This window comes from Leptodactylus fuscus, chromosome 1 (genome assembly GCF_031893055.1).
Source record: "Leptodactylus fuscus isolate aLepFus1 chromosome 1, aLepFus1.hap2, whole genome shotgun sequence".
In the NCBI taxonomy this organism is placed as follows: Eukaryota; Metazoa; Chordata; class Amphibia; order Anura; family Leptodactylidae; genus Leptodactylus; species Leptodactylus fuscus.
Genome location: NC_134265.1, coordinates 239,403,670 through 239,422,340, shown reverse-complemented (window position 1 = coordinate 239,422,340; position 18,671 = coordinate 239,403,670). Strand labels below are relative to the sequence as shown.

At 42.0% G+C, this 18,671-nt stretch overlaps 1 protein-coding gene across 2 annotated transcripts in view; it reads left to right on the top strand.

Moving 5' to 3' along the window:
* Positions 1 to 3,325: 3,325 nt before the first annotated feature.
* SDAD1 (SDA1 domain containing 1) overlaps positions 3,326 to 18,671 on the top strand; it is a 30,060-nt gene continuing 14,714 nt past the window's right edge. The window contains exons 1-11 of one of the 2 annotated variants that reach the window (XM_075264981.1): positions 3,326 to 3,585; positions 5,479 to 5,583; positions 6,299 to 6,397; positions 7,941 to 8,051; positions 9,968 to 10,039; positions 10,121 to 10,221; positions 13,431 to 13,488; positions 13,749 to 13,820; positions 13,904 to 14,005; positions 15,160 to 15,229; positions 17,877 to 17,980. In XM_075264981.1, coding sequence (XP_075121082.1) covers positions 3,496 to 3,585; positions 5,479 to 5,583; positions 6,299 to 6,397; positions 7,941 to 8,051; positions 9,968 to 10,039; positions 10,121 to 10,221; positions 13,431 to 13,488; positions 13,749 to 13,820; positions 13,904 to 14,005; positions 15,160 to 15,229; positions 17,877 to 17,980 — 984 coding nt within the window. In that variant the 5' untranslated portion in view covers positions 3,326 to 3,495. The remainder of the gene's footprint in view (positions 3,586 to 5,478; positions 5,584 to 6,298; positions 6,398 to 7,940; positions 8,052 to 9,967; positions 10,040 to 10,120; positions 10,222 to 13,430; positions 13,489 to 13,748; positions 13,821 to 13,903; positions 14,006 to 15,159; positions 15,230 to 17,876; positions 17,981 to 18,671) is intronic. The other variant, XM_075264991.1, reaches the window with a different exon arrangement.

Below are 18,671 nucleotides of genomic sequence, written 5' to 3'. Positions count from 1 at the left end.
TAATACCCTAAAAAAGAATGTGATCAACTTACCCATCGTGCACAGTGGACGGGCATTCAGGGTCCACCGTCTTCTTCATCCACGCCTCCTCTTCCTGCGATGTCCTCGGGTCCCGTCTTCCTCCGGCGCTCGCGAACTGAAATTGCTAAAAAAATGGCCTGGGCGCATGCGCAGTAGCATGCTGCTTCTACTACGGCTACTGCGCACACCATTTTTTTTTAGCAATGTCAGTTCGCGAGCGCCGGAGGAAGACGGGACCCGAGGACATCGCAGGAAAAGGAGGCGTGGATGAAGAAGACGGTGGACCCTGAATGCCTGCCCACCGTGCACGATGGGTAAGTTGATCACATTCTTTTTTAGGGTATTATTTTAAAACTGGGGGGTAGTTTAATATAACTTTAGCGGTGCCTGAATAGCCTTTTTAAAGGCTATTCACGCATATATGGGGCTTTACCAGAATGATTTTGCTTATAGAGCCCCTTTGAACTTCTATAGGCAGTTTATTTCCATACAGAGCCAAAATACGGACACATGCATGAGGTCTTATACAGACAAACATATTAAAGGTTGCATTGTTTATCAGCCTTATTTAACTGTTCACTGTACAGTATATGTCACCTACCTGTCAATGTTAAAATTATTTGTGAATGATATGAATACGCAAATTGGAAATAAAACTATTTTGAGCTATGTTTAAAACACTGACTTTATTTTTAATTTTATGAATAATTCACAAAGTAATGTTGTGCAGGAAGGGCAGTATACAAATGCTGTAGGAAAGAGAGAGAAAAGATGTGCTGCAAGGGAGAACAGATTCTGTGGATGGTTTAGAGGTCAAGGATTAGATTTGGATGTGGAAGAATTAGCCTTGAAAGGGGCTCTATTAGCAAAATCATGCTGATAGAGCCCCACATATGCGTGAATAGCCTTTAAAAAGGCTATTCAGGCACCGTAAATGTTGTATTAAACTACTCCCCAGTTTTAAAATAATAACCTAAAAAAGAATGTGATCTACTTACGCATCGTGCACGGTGGGCGGGCATTCAGGGTGCGCCGTCTTCTTCATCCATGCCTCTTCTTCCTCCGATGTCCTCGGGTCCCGTCCTCCTCCGGCGCTCGCGAACTGACATTGATTAAAAAAAATGGCCTGGTCCAGTGGCGTAACTACCACCATAGCAGCAGAGGCAGCTGCCACAGGGCCCGGGACATCAGGGGCCCAGTGACAGCTGCTACCGCTGCTATCATTATTCTCGGAGGTCTTTTCGGACCCCCGAGTATAATGATCGGGGCCCCCTGTTGGTGGAATACTTTCCACCAACAGGGGGCCCCGAAGCTGCAGCAACGGCTGACACACAGGAGCTGCAGGTCTGGCTCCTCTCAGCGCTGCAGGATGCTCCCCCTCTCTCCCCCCTCCCTTTCTCTGCTGTCCTCTGCCCACCAATGAGAGGAGGAGGCGGGGCTTATCCCTGCCCTGCCGTCCTGCAAGAGAAGAAGAGGAAGAAGCTGCTCCAGGAAACTGAAACTAAAGATACACAGGTACATACTGGGGTTACTTATTAATATCAGATCCACAGGTACATACTGGGGTTACTATACTTATTAATATCAGATCCACAGGTACATACCGGGGTTACTATACTTATTAATATCAGGTACACAGGTACATACTGGGGTTACTATACTTATTAATATCAGGTACACAGTTACATACTGGGGTTACTATACTTATTAATATCAGGTACACAGGTACATACTGGGGTTACTATACTTATTAATATCAGGCATTTGGGGTGATTACTTTTGTTTTAGTAACGCCATGTGCCTCATATTAATAGCAGTTAACCCTATCATGTCCCTCACATTAACCCCTGTGTGCCTCACCATAAGAGTTACTGATATGTGAGACATATGGGGGTAATAATAATGAAAATACTTTATTATTACCTCCATGTCTCTCACATATCAGTAACTCTTATGGTGAGGCACATAGGGGTTAATGTGAGGGACATGATGGGGTTAACTTTTAATACTTTTAATACTATTAATATGAGGCACATGGAGTTACTAAATTGTAATGCACATGACCAGATTTTTTATCCACAATTTGTCCTGGTATAGCGGTCAGCGGTGACGTGACAGTATTTAGTCCTGTAGGGGCCACTAAGGGACATAATACTGTGTGCAGGGGCCACTATGGAACATAATACTGTGTACAGGGGCCACTGAGGGACATAATACTGTGTACAGGGGCCACTAAGGGACATAATACTGTGTGCAGGGGCCTCTAAGGGACATAATACTGTGTACAGGGGCCACTAAGGGACATAATACTGTGTACAGGGGCCACTAAGGGACATAATACTGTGTGCAGGGGCCTCTAAGGGACATAATACTGTGTGCAGGGGCCACTATGGGGCATAATACTGTGTGCAGGGGCCACTGAGGGACATAATACTGTGTACAGGGGCCACTAAGGGACATAATACTGTGTGCAGGGGCCTCTAAGGGACATAATACTGTGTGCAGGGGCCACTATGGGACATAATACTGTGTGCAGGGGCCACTATTGGGTATAATACTGTGTGCAGGGGCCTCTAAGGGACATAATACTGTGTGCAGGGGCCTCTAAGGGACATAATACTGTGTGCAGGGGCCACTATGGGACATAATACTGTGTGCAGGGGCCTCTAAGGGACATAATACTGTGTACAGGGGCCACTAAGGGACATAATACTGTGTGCAGGGGCCACTATTGGTCATAATAGAGCGCACAGGAATGCGTAGGAGGGACTCTGTCGAGATCTTCGGTGTCGGGGGGGCCCCATGTCAAAAGTTCGCCACGGGGCCCCGCCATTCCTAGTTACGCCACTGGCCTGGGCGCTTGCGCAGTAGCATGCGGCTTCTACTACGGCTATTGCGCAGGCGCCCAGGCCATTTTTTTATGAAAGAAAAAAGGAAAAAAATGTTTGTGCCTTCAAAAAAAACCTTAAAAAGTGTCCAGTCCTGTTGAAGGGAAAAGTGTCCAGTCCTGAATTAGTTACAGCAATTACATCTAATATTATTGTAATAGAGCCAACCCTTATGTATCACAAAGAGGGTGCACATGTATGACAATTACCCAGTTTCCCAGTTTTGTAATCATTTTCTAATATTATGATGAATAATTGTGACAAGCAGTGACAATAATGACCCCAGGGACTTCCTCATGAGTCACATTCTCTATCTGCACGCTGTAATTATTATGAGGAAACACTAGATGGCGCCATGTTCTACGTTTGCTATTCTTATACATTTGTCCTATTTGGGCTTCCCTCGTGACGTAACGCCCAACACAGACGGGACAGGAAGTTCAACATGGTGGCTTCCAAGAGTGCACACACGTGTACTAGGCATTGAAACTTATTGCCCACCGGACTGTATAGCGAATACTGTACGACAGAAAATATAGGAAGTTCTTATTGCTGGGACTGAAGAGGCTTACACGGAACCGCCATCATGTCCGGGAGAAATAACAACAAGCTGCCGACTAACCTTCCCCAGCTTCAGAACCTGATCAAGAGGGACCCGACCTCATACACCGAGGAGGTAGGAAACTGGTCCTGGGGCTACCTGACATGTAATGATCGCGGCACTGTACTGCTGCATATGGCTGCTTGTTTTGGTGAAAACTTCCTATTTATTTTTCTACTTGTTTATCGCCATCATATTCTGCAGCAGTGTACAGACATTGTCAGCCACTGTCCAATATAGGGCTCACAATCTACAATCCCTATCAGTATGACTTTGGAGTGCGAGAGGAAACCCACACAAGCTTCTTGCAGATGTTAGTGGTATTTCGTTTGTGTAGTCTGCTTGGGGACCTCCTCCCCCACCCCAAAAGGAATACCGAATGCATTAAAAAGTGGTTAGCTAAGAAACCACACACGGATCCTATAGACTATAATGGGGTCCGTGTATTTTCTGTGTAGTGTCCACATGAATCATGCGGAGAGAAAAGTCCTGCAAGCAGCAAAAGAAAACACACGGACCCCATTATAGTCCATGTGGTTTCTTAGCTAACCGTTTTTTTAATGCACTCGTACTACCCAAATGGAATACCAAACGCAGATGTGAGCCAAGCCTTAAAACTCAATCGCTGCAAGGCCACTGAGCCATCTTGCTGTGGTGTGTACCTTGCAGACAAATTTTTGATGGGGGATATTTATTACCATTACTACACTCCTCCAGAGCTGCAGCGATGATGTAAGCAGCTACTGCATATGAAGGTGGGGACACACAGTCAGCTTTCCCGGTATGCGCCCTGACGCTGGAAGTATCGTTCACTTTGGCACCTTTATCTCTCCACTTACAGCCTAGCATCATTGCTGGCCTATGAGGAATTCCCCACTGATGGTACAAAGCTATGGAAGAACACACTCTGCTTTCCAATAGTAGAAATACTGGTGCCGAAACCAACGCCACTGAGAAAACCAGCACCCAGGAGCATACCAGCAAAGCTGACAATGTCCTGAATTGCTTTCTAGCAGTATGTTATACCGCATATCTCTGAGGACTTGAAAGGTCCTAATGGTACAGAGCAACTATGAATAACATAGCTCTATTATGTATATCACTTTTGTAGATTAATATAAAACAACTTCGGTGAACTGGGGGCAGACCTTCATCCTTGGTGGCGCTGCTGAAATAGGATGGGTGATGTCACTGCACTGGGAAAGATCAACTCTCACGGCACGTGATAGCGCAGGCGGGAGATGGTAGAAGTCTGAGTGGGAAAGCCCTCTCCCAGTGCAACATTTGCCTAATCTGTATACATTTGTTTTCTATAAATGTAAGAGCTAGTTCACACGGTGTTGGTGACAGCGTATTTTGGTCTTGATTTTGACATGGGAAGGACCAAAATGTTCCTCCCGCGACTGTCACCCTTTCCGACAGTCACGGCTTCCTGCTTCGGAGTAGACTCAAATGAATGAACCTAGTCCGGAGGGTGCTGTCGCGAGGCAACGCCGCGGCTGAATACATAGACCTTTGTTGTGAGGGGGCGGATTATTATTATTTATTTAGATAGCATCATTAATTCCATGGTGCTTTACATTTGGGGGTTACATACAATACACAGAATATACAGGTAGATGTAATACTAACAATGACCGACTGGCACAGTGGGGTAGAGGGCCCTGCCTGCGAGGGCTTACAATCTACAATCTTTGAGGTGGATTCGGCATCAAAATCCGCCCCCTCTTGCCCAGTGTGAACGAACCCTAAAAAAAGTGACATATATAACAGATATTGTTCATCACTATAATGTGCTCTGTAATATGGAGTTTACAGTTGAGTATGTTTGGGAGACATGATAGACTCCTTCTAAAGCAACTAATTGTACCAGGCATTGCTACAGATTTTGCTTTTGTTTGTGAATATAGCTACAGGAGAAAGATGTGGTAAATGTTATACTATTGTATTTTTTTTATTTTTTTTTAGTTTTTACAACAGTTTAAACATTATCAGTCGGTCATTGAGGTTTTCAAGCTGCAACCAGACCGCCCTAACAAGGATTTGGCTACGTTGGTCATGTTTATGGCACAGGTAAAAACCTTTATAAACTGTATTTGGAAAAGTTTGCTTTTAAAGAGGCTTTCCTGGACTTGGGCACATATAAATATACATATTTTTATATAATTAGATTAGTTCAATCAATTTTTATATTATTGATCAATACCCCCACAGCTCAGTTTGATTTATCACTTGATGAGTGATATTTTCTTTCATAACCTGTGTTTTAAAGTGGTGGGCTGACCCCAAATCATATTGACAAGTTTATCGGTGTGATATCTGTTGGGGTCTGACACCCAGATCTTGCACAAATCATCTATTCTAGCTGACCTATCTACTGGGTAGTGGTGGTTTTGGTGAACTGCTACGTCGTTTCTATTACTTAAATAGGAATGACATTGCATGTGCTACCCGTCTGCTATCAGGTTCCAGTACCTGGAAATTGCAGAAACAGAGGATCCTGTGGATAGGTCATCAGTATGAAAATTTAATTTGGGGCTGAGCAACCCCTTCAAGGCCGCCTCACGCAGCTGTTATATAATTTTTTTTTTGTGTGTGTCTACATTGTAGAGGTTTCTGCTGTACTAAGCTTTTATCACCAAAGGGTTTTATGGTGATCCAGAATCAATTGATGAGAGGAGAGAAGGGGACTGAGTTTTGTAGCTGTAATACATACCCTAATATGTTGTCACGTAACAGCTATGAAGAACTATGCTGGATGTAAATATATGCATTTTGTGCTTTTTAGACTGCACACTGTTATCCAGAACATCTTCAGGATTTTCCACAGCAGCTGAAATCGATTCTGTCTTCACAACACACAGTCATGGATCCTGATCTCAGAATGGTAATCTACTTTCTACATAATAATATTTCAAGCTATCGCCTAAGGATTTATTCATAAATCCCTAACATGTCTAACTTTAGCTGATCAGGCATTCTTGTCAGTTATTATGTACAGGTGGGTAGCTACAGCAACCAGACTATGGTTATCTCAGACATTCACTCTTACTGCCTAAAGATATGGTCTCACAGTGGAAAATGAAATTTTCGCCCATGGTCTAACTGCAATGGGATGCTGATGCAATGCATTGCCATTCTGTCATGACTTCCCGCTGCTAATTAGGCCCAGATGAATGGGCAGGGTCTCGAGCCTCGGAAGCCATGGCAAGATTGAGCAGGATGCTTCTTTTTTTTTTCCACGTCCTGCTGTGATCTCTGCCTCCCATTGAAAACAATGGGATGTGGATTTTGGGAGGAATCTGCCCCAGATTGAGGCAAAACCACACAAAATCCACAGCAAATTCCTCTGTGTGAACATACCCTAAGTCTGCCCACCCACTTTTCTATGTTAATTATATATTATTTGCCAGTTGAAGTGAGTCACTATTGAAGGGTCTGTCATAGCAAGTTTTAGGTAAGTAATGTTGCAACCAACGATATACAGTAGATCTATACGGTATTGAGAGAGCCAATGCATTATATCTGTAAATGTTGAGTCGATGTCTGTTTTATAAATGTTTAAGTTTGTTTTTGTTTTGTTTTTTTTTGTATACAAAATAACAACAGTAGAAACGGAACAATCTGTATTTGTCTTAGTATAACCCAGGACAAGATACTGAAAACTAAGACATGGACAAGAATGAGACCAGGACAGGGAAGGAGGGGGAGGGCCTGGGAAAACAAGGATCGCCAGATGAGACATTACATAGATGAAATGAGTCAAGGCGGTTTAGAGAAATTGTAAGAGTCCCATCAGGACCACACGGTAGTAAAGAAATGGACCTGATCGTTGAGTGATGGAGTCAGTGTTTCCTTTCTCCTTATCTCCCCAATCCTCCTCAGCAGAGCCAAGTAGATGCCTGTTGTTGTTGTGAGCACAGTCTGCTCTCTGTATCACTGTATTGAAGTGCAAATTAATAAAGTTGATGTATAAGCTAGCTTTGAGAAACACACACAGCTGTTGTGTGTATATAGTGGGTTCTGATTTAATGGAAGGAAGGAGGTAGTTTTAAGTACAGTGTGTAGACAAAAAAACAGTTTGGACTAGTATAATTAGCATAACATAATTGGATTGAAACTTGAGAGGAGTCGCATCTCAATTAAGGCTGAGGGGGAATTGGCTAGCTAAACAAAGAGGAACGTAACATGGCTGCAGGCATGGCACCGGAATCCAAAATGGAGGTTACACAGGCTGACATCCTTCACATTTATCTGTATAGAACTTGCTATTGCGGAGCAGTGTAGAATCTGGACGGTTATAGAGACTACATGACCATTGAGATGGAAGACTGCCTTATTTTCATGTTGCACCTATAATGTAATTTTTTGAGTGTTTCTTTGTATGTTTTTTGAGTGTTTCTTTGACTCATTTGTTTTTTGTCTTCCAGACTTTATGCAAAGCTCTAGTTTTACTAAGAAACAAGGACTTAATAACACCTTCGGTTCTTCTAGAACTTTTCTTTGAACTTTTGAGATGTCAAGATAAACTACTAAGGAAGGTAATAAAATTTTCAATGAGCAGAATTCTTAAGTACAAGTGGACTAGTTTGCGCTAAAGAATTGCTTTAGGTTGAGACCAAACAAAGGCTAGGACTTGATTTCACAGAAGGGAGACACATTATAATTGCCTCATTTATATTTCCCATTCCTTTTGATCTCAACTTGACTTTGGCTTCAATTGCAGCAATATCTGCAACTAAAAGCACATATTTTCCACAAAGTGTGTCGTCAGCTTTATGCTGACGCAAGGTTTTTTCGCCTGGATTTTGATGCGGAATCTGCGTCAAAATCCGGCTCAAAAAATAGTGTCCCATTTATTTCATTGGAAGCTGGTCCTTTCCTTTTTCCGTGAGCATTTTTTTCCCGCCCGCACAAAAAAGAAGCGACCTGCCCTTTCTTGACACGGATTCCACCGCAGTGTCCACGTTGCGACAATGCCTCCCGACTAGGCCGGAACGGAATGCCACGACTGCTGGAATCCGCAACAACTGCAGGAGGCATTTTTTGGACCGGATTCTGAGGTGACTTCCCGCCTCAAAATCCGATCCAAAAGAACTCTGTGTGAACCCGGCATTAGAAAGATTTCCATGAAGGACTTAAAAGGAATCTGTCAGCAGGAAAATACTTTATAACAATGCCTTTCTAATTCTGCATTGCAGCTCAGTTTTCATAAAAATCATGATTTTATACCTAGACAAATTAGCTGAAAAGGACTTTACGGGCGTTTCTTCTCCTACCAGGGCTTCACTTTCAGATCTAGATATTCACCCCTAACTGCAGACTCTGGCTAGGTTGACATATGCTTTTAAGTCTCCATAGAAGACTCCATCACATATTCCGCCTAAAATCGGCAGACAGAAAAGTGCTGCACAGAGGACTTCTCTCTCTGCCGAATATTTTATTGAAAGTCCATGGGTAACCGCTTTTTTTTTTTTTTCTTTTTAGCAGACAGGCTCTGCTAAAACCTCAGTTCACTCCACTAGCAAGCGGCACAAAGTGAGAGATGTGATTCAAGCTATTAGGGAATGAGCTGGGCAAAAGAGCAGTTATCTAGAGCAGAGAGTAAAGCCTCAGCAGAAGAAGAAATTAGGTGATAGCAACCTATTTGGCTACAAGTGTTATCATCAGTATACTACTATCTCGGGGATACGTTGTCTCTCTTCTTTTATTTTTCTTCTAATGAAGAAGCTGAAGTCAGGGGATTAAAATGCTTATAACCAGACTTAAGTGCCTATCGATTATCTGTCTGTGTTTTATAGAGGAGTTAAGTTAGATGATTGAGCAAAATCTGAAATCAGACGACATTTCTAATGTATATGTGCTGCTTTATAGTGAGTATGATCCCATACCAGCACTTCTTCCCTAAAGATATTTACATGTAAGGGTAAGTTCACACGATGTAACGTTGCTCGTGATCTGGCACGTATACATGTGCTGGCAGATGACACGCTCAAAATGCTCCCATGCATTTCAGTGGGCGTTAGGAGTGTATCCACCGCGTTATTTTGCGCCCGTGATTTTGCGGGCGCAAAATAACGCGGCATATACGCTCCTAACTCCCATTGAAATGAGTGGGAGCATTTTGAGCGCATTATCTGCCGGCACGTGTATACGTGCCAGATCACGTTCAACATTACATCGTGTGAGCTTACCCTAAGGCTGCAAATGGGACTTTTCTCTCTGCATTTTTCAGGCATAAACCCAGCACATTATAGTCTATGGGGTCCTCAGCTAATTGCTTTTTAACTATTTTGGGTTTCTGTTCTTCGGGTCCTCTTGGGGACCTGAAGAGTGGAAAACCAAGCTCATATGTGACCCTAGAGTAAATAGAGAAAAATAAATATTGAAACTAAATGAATAAAGAATTGGAAACTACTGTTAACCCCTCTATCACACTTTTTTTTTTTTTTTATAGACTTTGTACACTCATATTGTGACAGACATCAAAAATATCAATGCAAAACATAAAAATAACAAAGTCAACACAGTAAGTACCTACGTCTAAGTATTGCATTTGGGTAAGAATGGGCTGAGATAAATGTTGTAATATAGTTTCTTGTTCTCGTAGACTCTGCAGAACTTCATGTATACAATGCTAAGAGACAGTAACGCAGTAGCAGCTAAGATGTCATTAGATGTCATGATAGAACTATACAGAAGAAATATTTGGTAAGTAAACTATCTTGGGTAAATTTGCATCTGTTGAGAGAATTGTGTTACAGCATCAATAAACTTTCAAACAATATTTTATTTTCTGGCAGCTTTTGTGACATCAGTACATTTTTCTAATATGCTTTGTTTACAAAATTTTGGTATTCTGCTGTTACATCTTGTTTTTTTAAAATATTTTCCCTTGTTTTTGTATTGAGTTTAATCTGTTCACTGCTTTTACTAGGTGTGTGGGTGTACAGGTGCAAGGAAGCTACCTGTATTTCCAGACATATCGCCAAATAAAATCATTCAGGATTGGCATATTTATATTTAGGAACTGCTGCTTCCATTCTCCAACAGTATTTTCAACTGATGATATCTCTGAATGATATCATTTTTCATATGATGCCAAAAGAACCTTTATTCTTTTTATAATGCCCAAGATATGTCTATCTGAAGTGAGTCCCTGCCTTATACAAGAGACCACCCTTCTCACTTTGTGCAAGCAGCAAACGGATTTCTGCTTGTAATAGAGAAATAAGGAAAGTACAAAGAAGTACAGGATTTCACAGAAAGGCACCAAATTTTTTAAAGGGGCTCTATCAGCAAAATTTTGCTGTTTGAGCCCCACATATTTGTGAATAGCCTTTAAAAAGGCTATTCAGGCACCGCTAATCTTATTTTAAACCCCCATCCCGTTTTAAAATAAAACTATAAAAACATATATGTAAATATATAACGGTGGCCGGTCGTGCACGATCCAACGTCATCTTCTGGCACGCCTACCTCTTCTTTCTCCTTGCAGCGAAGCCCTCTGGTCCTGGCTCTTCCACACCTTCAGCGTCCTCTTCTTCTGGCGTGATGGCTTCAAATCCCACACCTGCGTAGTAGTGATTCCCTCCGGAGCGCTACTGCGCAGGCTTCAGCGCTCAGGATGCTCAGTTCCCCTTACAATTTCACGAGCGAACTGCCATTGCTAAAAACAGCGCTGAAGCCTGCGCAGTAGCACTCCGGAGGTGGAAACTACTACGCAGACACGGGATTTGAAGCCATCACGCCGGAAGAAGAGGACGCTGAAGGCGTGGAAGAGCCAGGACCAGAGGGCATCACTGCAAGAAGAAAGACGAGGTAGGCGTGCCAGAAGATGACGTCGGACCGTGCACATTCAGGTATGATTTACATATATGTTTTTATAGTTTTATTTTAAAACGGGATGGGGGTTTAAAATAAGATTAGCGGTGCCGGAATAGCCTTTTTAAAGGCTATTCATGCATATGTGGGGCTCATACAGCATAATTTTGCTGATGGAGACCCTTTAAAAAAGTATATCACAAAATTTATTAAAGGGAGTTTGTCAGCAGCAAAATCTGTATTAAATTAATGCCAGTACTTTGTAGGGGCTGCTTTTACACTTTCTATAGATGCCTTTCTTTGCATTGCAGTTCTATTTTCAGAAAAATGAGGACTTTATGGGTTTTATTGTTCAGATGGTGGTATGGATACATAGTAGGTCAGGTTGGATGAAGACACTAGTCTATCAAGTCCAACCCACAACCCTACCGTGTTGATCCAGAGGAAGGCAAAAAACCCACAAGGCTCATGCCAATTGCCCCATTTCGGGGGGAAAAATCCTTCTCGACTAGTCAGTCAGCATAAAACCCTGGATCAACTTTCCTTAACAGAATCCATAACTCGTAATATTGTTCTTTTCATGAAAGGCATCCAGGCCCTCTTTGAACGTGTTTAATGAATCCACCATCACCACTTCTTGGGACAGAGAATTCCATAGTCTCACTGTTCTTACTGTGAAGAATCCCCTTCTATATTTCTGGTGAAGCTTTCTCTCCTACAGACGTAGAGGATGTCCTCTTGTCACTGTCACTGACCTAGGAATAAAAAGATCCTTAGAAAGTTCTTTGTGCTGTCCCTTCATGTATTTGCACATTGTTATTAGGTCTTCCAGTATATAGTCTGTGTGTCTGTACCTGTGGTGGAATCAGGATCATTGAAGGTTTAGACTTTCCTGAAGAGATGAGTCTTCAGGGCCCTCTTGAAGGTTGTGAGCGTGACAGTCTTATATAATATGGTAGTTGTTTCCAGAGTATGGGAAATGGGAATCTTGGAGGTGATTTTGTTAAGAGCAGATAAGGCTGGATTTACCGTATTTTTCGGACTATAAGACGCACTGGACTATAAGACTATAAGGTTTTAGAGGAGGAAAATAGGGGGAAAAAAATTTGAAGCAAAAAATGGTAAAATATTTAATATATGGGAGTTGTAGTTTTGCAACAGCTGCAAGGCCACATTGACAGGTGACCCTGCAGCTGTACGGGGACGCATAGAGTGTTTTTTTTTTTTTTTGCAGGGCCAGATGTACTTTTTAGTTTACCATTTTGGGGAATATCTATTGCTTAGATCACCTTGTATTGAAAAAAAAACCGGCAGTTTATGATATATGATTTTCTACTGTTATATATATTCTAGGGAAAGGAGGTGATTTAGAACTTTTATTTCATATTTTTATTATATATTTTTAAAGCTTTTTTTTTTTTTTTTTTTTTTTTTACTATTTTGTTCCCCCCCGGGGGCTTGAACCTGCGGTCACTTGATTGCAAGTCCCATAGACGGCAATACAACTGTATTGCCGTCTATGGGACATTCTGTCTATTAGTATTACGGCTGGTCACAGACCCAGCCACAATACTAATATAGCAGTGACAGGCCTGGGAGCCTCATTAGGCTCTCACCCGAACAGGTCGGCTCCTGCGATATCGCTGCACAGGAGCCAGCCTGCAACTTCACAGGTACGGGGCCGGTGGGGACCGGCCCAGGGGGAGAAGGGGCCACCGATACTGACCCGAGGGATAGACGCCATCACAGGTGCCGGGGCCTGAGACATCGCTGCGCTCCTCTGCCCTGCATGAAGCCAGCGGCGGAGGGACGGAGGAGCGGAATAGCATCACTCCTCCCGCTGCTGGCTTCATGCAGGGCAGAGGAGCGCAGCGATGTCTCAGGCCCCGGCACCTGCATCTATCCCTTGCCGGCATCCGCCTCTCTATTACAGCGGGTGCCAGGCGCCACATTCAGACTATAAGACGCACCCTTCTTTTCCCCCAAAATTTGGGGGAAATAAAGTGCGTCTTATAGTCCGAAAAATACGGTATATCTGCAACAGAAGTGCTGTTTTTATTCTTTTATAATTCAGTACTTTATTTTTTATGTAACAGGAATGATGCTAAAACGGTCAATGTAATCACCACAGCCTGCTTTTCTAAAGTCACCAAGGTGAGTTCCTAATTGTAAAATAAAACCTTACTTTTTACAACATTTTGCTGATAATTTCCTAATGTATATTCATAAGGGTCATAGCCAAAATGTCACCATTTGTCTCCTTGGCTGCTCTGAACTGATGCGTGGGTGGGGAGGGGAGCAAAGAGCAGGTCTTCAGGTTGTGCAAAATGGCTGTCCTCATGGGTATCCACAGAAAATTGTACAGTGTTTTAGAATGTCATATATTACCTTAAATCCGTTTAATTTCTTCCTAGATCTTGGTCGCAGCATTGCAATTCTTCCTAGGAAGGGATGATGAGAAGAAAGACAGTGACTCTGAATCAGAGGTTAGTCCTGTCATAATAGATATTTCAAGATTGCACACTTCACTTACGTTTTGAGTTAAATTAATTCACAATTTCAATTGAAGGACGAAGGACCAACTGCAAGAGACTTGATGGTGAGGTATGCTACTGGAAAAAAGAATACAAAAAGCAAGAAGAAACTGGAGAAAGCCATGAAAGTCTTAAAGGTGCATGTTTAAAAGACAATACTGTCAGTGGTAAAATATTACATTCATTGTGTTTTTCATAAAGGAAGAGGAACTGTCTGAAATAGTATCAGGCCAGGGCCACACGTTGCCAGTTAGTTAGCGGTCGAATCACTGCGTTTAACCCAATTGTGAAGCAAATCCAATCCTTACACAGCAGAAAGAACCCGCTGTTCAAAACAGCATGTTAGAGAGCGTTCACACTACAGTCGGTGTCAGATGGCTAGTGTCTGCTGCTAATGTCCGTGCAAAATCTTGTGTGGACATTAGCAGCGGACACTAGCTGTGTCCGTGATATTTTGCATTGATTTAAATGGTCATCGGGTGCGTTCTTTTACTGTCCGTGGGTGTCCTTAACTGTCCGTTCCCAAAGATGTCCGACTTTTCAAGTGGACAGCAAAAACCTACATGTCAGGTTTAGCTGTCCACTTGAAAAGTCGGACATCTTTGGGAACGGACAGTTAAGGACACGCACGGACAGTAAAAGAACGCACCCGATGTCCATTTAAATCAATGCAAAATGTCACGGACATTAGCAGCGGACACTAGCTGTCGGACACTGACAGTAGTGTGAACACCCCCTAAGTTATTGCTGCGGATTTTGCAACAGTTTTCAACTTTTGCAATGCAATCCATTCTGTGGGCTATGCTGCTGCAGGCAGTCCACAATGGGCCAACACTTGTAGCCCCAGCTTTAGGCTAAGGCCCCTATGTAGCAAAAAAAAGCAACTAGAAAACGTGGTATATTGTTTTCTGGAGAGTTTTTCATTGAGTATTTGCTGCATTTTTCTTCCATGATTAAATCTATAGAGAAACCACTTGTGATTCTGCAGGTAAAATTAACATGTTGCAGTTTTCATAAATGGAGATTTTCTACAGCACTCTTTTTCCACAACGTGTGGAGGAGTAGAATCTTATTTTATTTGTTATCACTGTAAAATGCAATGTTTTTTTGGGGGTTGTGTTTTGTCCACAGCAGCCAATATGTGTTTCCACAATGCGGGTTTTAGCCTTAAACAGTTTTCTCATAAAAAACATAAAGGTTTGCATTAGAATATCATCAGTCATAGTTTGAAAATGACAGGATTACAAGAAGAGATGATATTCATTTTACTCCTTTGTTATTGTGTGCATAGAAACATAAGAAGAAGAGAAAGCCAGAGGTATTCAACTTTTCAGCAGTTCACCTGGTGCATGACCCTCAAGGTAATCTGTCAAAAGGAATACATTTGAAAAGACTCTGTTAACTATTACTTGAGTGTTTAACCCCTTCCCGCTGACGGCATTTTTTGATTTTCGTTTTTCATTTTTGACTCTCCCCCTTCCAAACCTCATAACTTTTTTTATTTCTCTTTTTTTTCGTGATGCCACCATTAATTATTCTGTACAATGTACTGGCAAGCTGGAAAAAAATTCAGAATGGGGGCAATTTGAAGAAAAAGTTCATTTGTGCAATTTTCTTACGGGATTTGTTTTTACGGTGTTCATTATGCAGCGAAAATCACTGCAGCCAAAATCACATGTCACCTGTATTCTATGTTTCGGTGCGATTCTGGGGATACCAAATTTATATGGTTTTATTTACATTTTAACCCCCTTAAAAACATCCAAAACTGTGCCAATTTTTTTTTTTTCTAAAAGTCGCCATATACTGATACCCGTAACTTTTTTTATACTTCCGTGTATGGGGATGTATAGGGCGCCTTTTTTTGTGGGGCGGGGTGTACTTTTTAGTTCTACTATTTTGGCAAATTGGTATTGATTTGATCTTTTTTTTTTATTCAAATTTTTATCAGAGGCAAAACAGTGAAAAAAATGGCGGTTTGGCACGTTTGACCTTTTTTCCCACTACGGCGTTTACCGTACGTGAAAAATATTTCTATAGATTTGTAGAGCTGGCATTTTCGGACACGGGGATGCCTAACATGTAGGTGTTTCACAGTATTAGTATTTAGCTACTTTTATATGTGTTCTAGGGAAAGGGGGGTGATTTGAATTTTTAATACTTTTTAATTTTTTACTTTTTTTTTTTTTTTTTTTTTATGCATTTATTAGACCCCCTAGGGGTCTTGAACCCCAGGGGGATCTGATCACTAATGCAATGCATTAAAATGCTAATGCATTGCAATACATTGCAAAAAAATCGTCATTTCTTTTGCAGGCTGCATACAGCAGCCCGCAAAAGAAAAGCACTGCAGACAGGCTGGGGAACCTTTACAAGGCTCCCAGCTGTCATGCCAACGTGACGTCGGCCCTGGAGCTTGCTCCAGGTGCCGGCGATCACCATCAAAATGGCCGTGCCCATGCCCCGCCGGGAAAATGCTGACCAAGGCGCCGAAAGGGTTAACGCCCCCGATCGGTCCGGGCACCGGCCGGGGATGTTAGCGCTGGGTGTCTACTGCGTAAATCAGTAGACACCCGGCAACTGTGACGGCCGCCCGACTCCCGGGAGGCCGCCATAGTTAAACACCCGGCGTCTGCCGTACTAGTACGGCGGATGTCGGGAAGGAGTTAGTCTGCCTCTAGTTATGAACAAATTTTCATAAATGAATATTACAGGTGAAAAGTAGAACTTTTTGATATATATTAAGGAGATCTGTGAAAATTGAACAAAGGTAAAACGAGAACAGCATATGTTGCTGTATGGGGAGTTTCTATTGCAACCAAAGTATTAAATTCATATCAGTAAATGTCAGTACTTCTCTGTATATATCTTGCATGACCACTGGGCTACTTCTGAGTGAGAGAGAGAGATGTCTATGCAGCAGATTCTCCTCTACTTACTGTGTGTAGCTCATGTCAGCTATTCTCCACCCACCAGATCAGAGAAAAGTAAAAAGAATTCAGCCTGCTGAGGAGAAAACTGATAAATAATACAAAATGCTAGTCATATGATGACTAAAAATAGGCGTACTGTCCTGCTTTTGAGTTATTCAAATAATATTTCCTGCTCATTTTTGATGATGCATAAGGCTTAATTTGTTGCTTATTTCATTTGGTGACATAGCATCATGGGTATAGACCTGGCCACTAGGAGGCTGTCACTAGGAGTAGCAAAAGATTTCCACTCTGCCTCTGGGCTATACACTCTCCAAAGACACTGTGCTAGCCAGTTTTAAACTTCTGCCTCTAAGACCGCTGTTCCACCCCATTTTTCTTCAGCTGTGTTTAACGGAGTGGCTGTTGAAGCCGAGGTCCTGACTCATTGCGGTTTTTCAGAGCCTGTTATCCAGATCATTGTCAAGGCCCAGAAACCCTATGTACATTTGTGTGAGAGTAATGATTTCCATACTCTCTCCTTTTCTCTTTCGTGGATCTTCCTGGATCCTGGCTTTTCTCCAGTCCGGTCTAGACCAAGGACTTGGTCTTTCTTCTCCTGGGGGGCAGGTTTCTGCCCTTTGCATTATTTTCAGGAGACCCCAGCCTTCCGTCCTCAGATAAAGACTTTTCTGCAGGGAGTGGCACACTGTGCTCCCCCTCCCTTGAAACTATTAGACCTTAATCTCGTTCTTGAGGTGCTGAGAACTTACATGAGATCTTTCTTCACCTTCAGTCCTGGAAGGTTGCCTTCCTGGTGGCTATTAGTTTTTCCTTCACGTCAATGAGGACATTGTCCTACCATCTTTATGTCTGTATCCCAAGCACATGTTTGAGCACTTTCATCACTGCTTGGATGTGATCCGTGTCCATTTGTCTCACTCTGTAAGAGATTGTGTATATGTTTGTGTGTGTATATATATATATATACACACACAATCTGAAACTTCTGTGGATAGAGGATAAGTGGCAGAGATGAAAAAATATTTTATGTAATATAAAACTTAATTTTATACACTGTTTAATTTCCATTCAGACTTTGCGGAAAAACTTTTAAAGGAGCTGGAGAAATCTAAGGAGCGATTTGAAGTAAAAATGATGCTTATGGACCTCATCTCCAGGCTTGTTGGAATTCATGAAGTGAGTTACTGCTTTCCATGTAAAGATATTCTTAGGAATGTGTGCAATATGGTTATTAAGTGAGAACTAGGAGTCTTAAGTTGGCTCCTGAGGGTGTAGTGGGCAGGTTAACTAGAGAAACAGGAAGGGGGAGTGTGAGAGGGAGAGAAGGAGGTGCTGTGAGTCATCTCTGAAGTAAGCCATAATGCATCATGGAAGGGAAACACAGGAAGATGGACATTTAAACAAAAGGGATGTAGACAATGTACTTAATCTGCATTCATCTGCGATCAGTGAATTAAAATTATGCCTTGGAATACCCTTTTCAAAGGCTATGCAAAGATATGCTTAGTTAAAAATCGCTATAGCCAATGATAGACTCCCTCTAATGTCACACAAATTCTGTTTTTTTTTTCAATTCCACCCCATTTTGATTTTTTTTTCTGCTTCCCATCATACAGAACGTTAACATTAAGCCTTTATACGACTTTGTGAACGGAAAAATAAAAAAGTTATGGGGTTTGGAAGGCAGGGAGTCAAAAACAAAAGTCAAAAAATTAGGGGTTAGGTAGGGGCTAAATTTCATTGGTACAGTGTAGGGATACATATTACTATGATCAGTTTTTAGTAACTTATGTTTTTGAGAGGTGAGAAGAATAGAAAATATCTGTTCTGGCATCTTAATTTTAGAACATATGGTTATTATGATTCA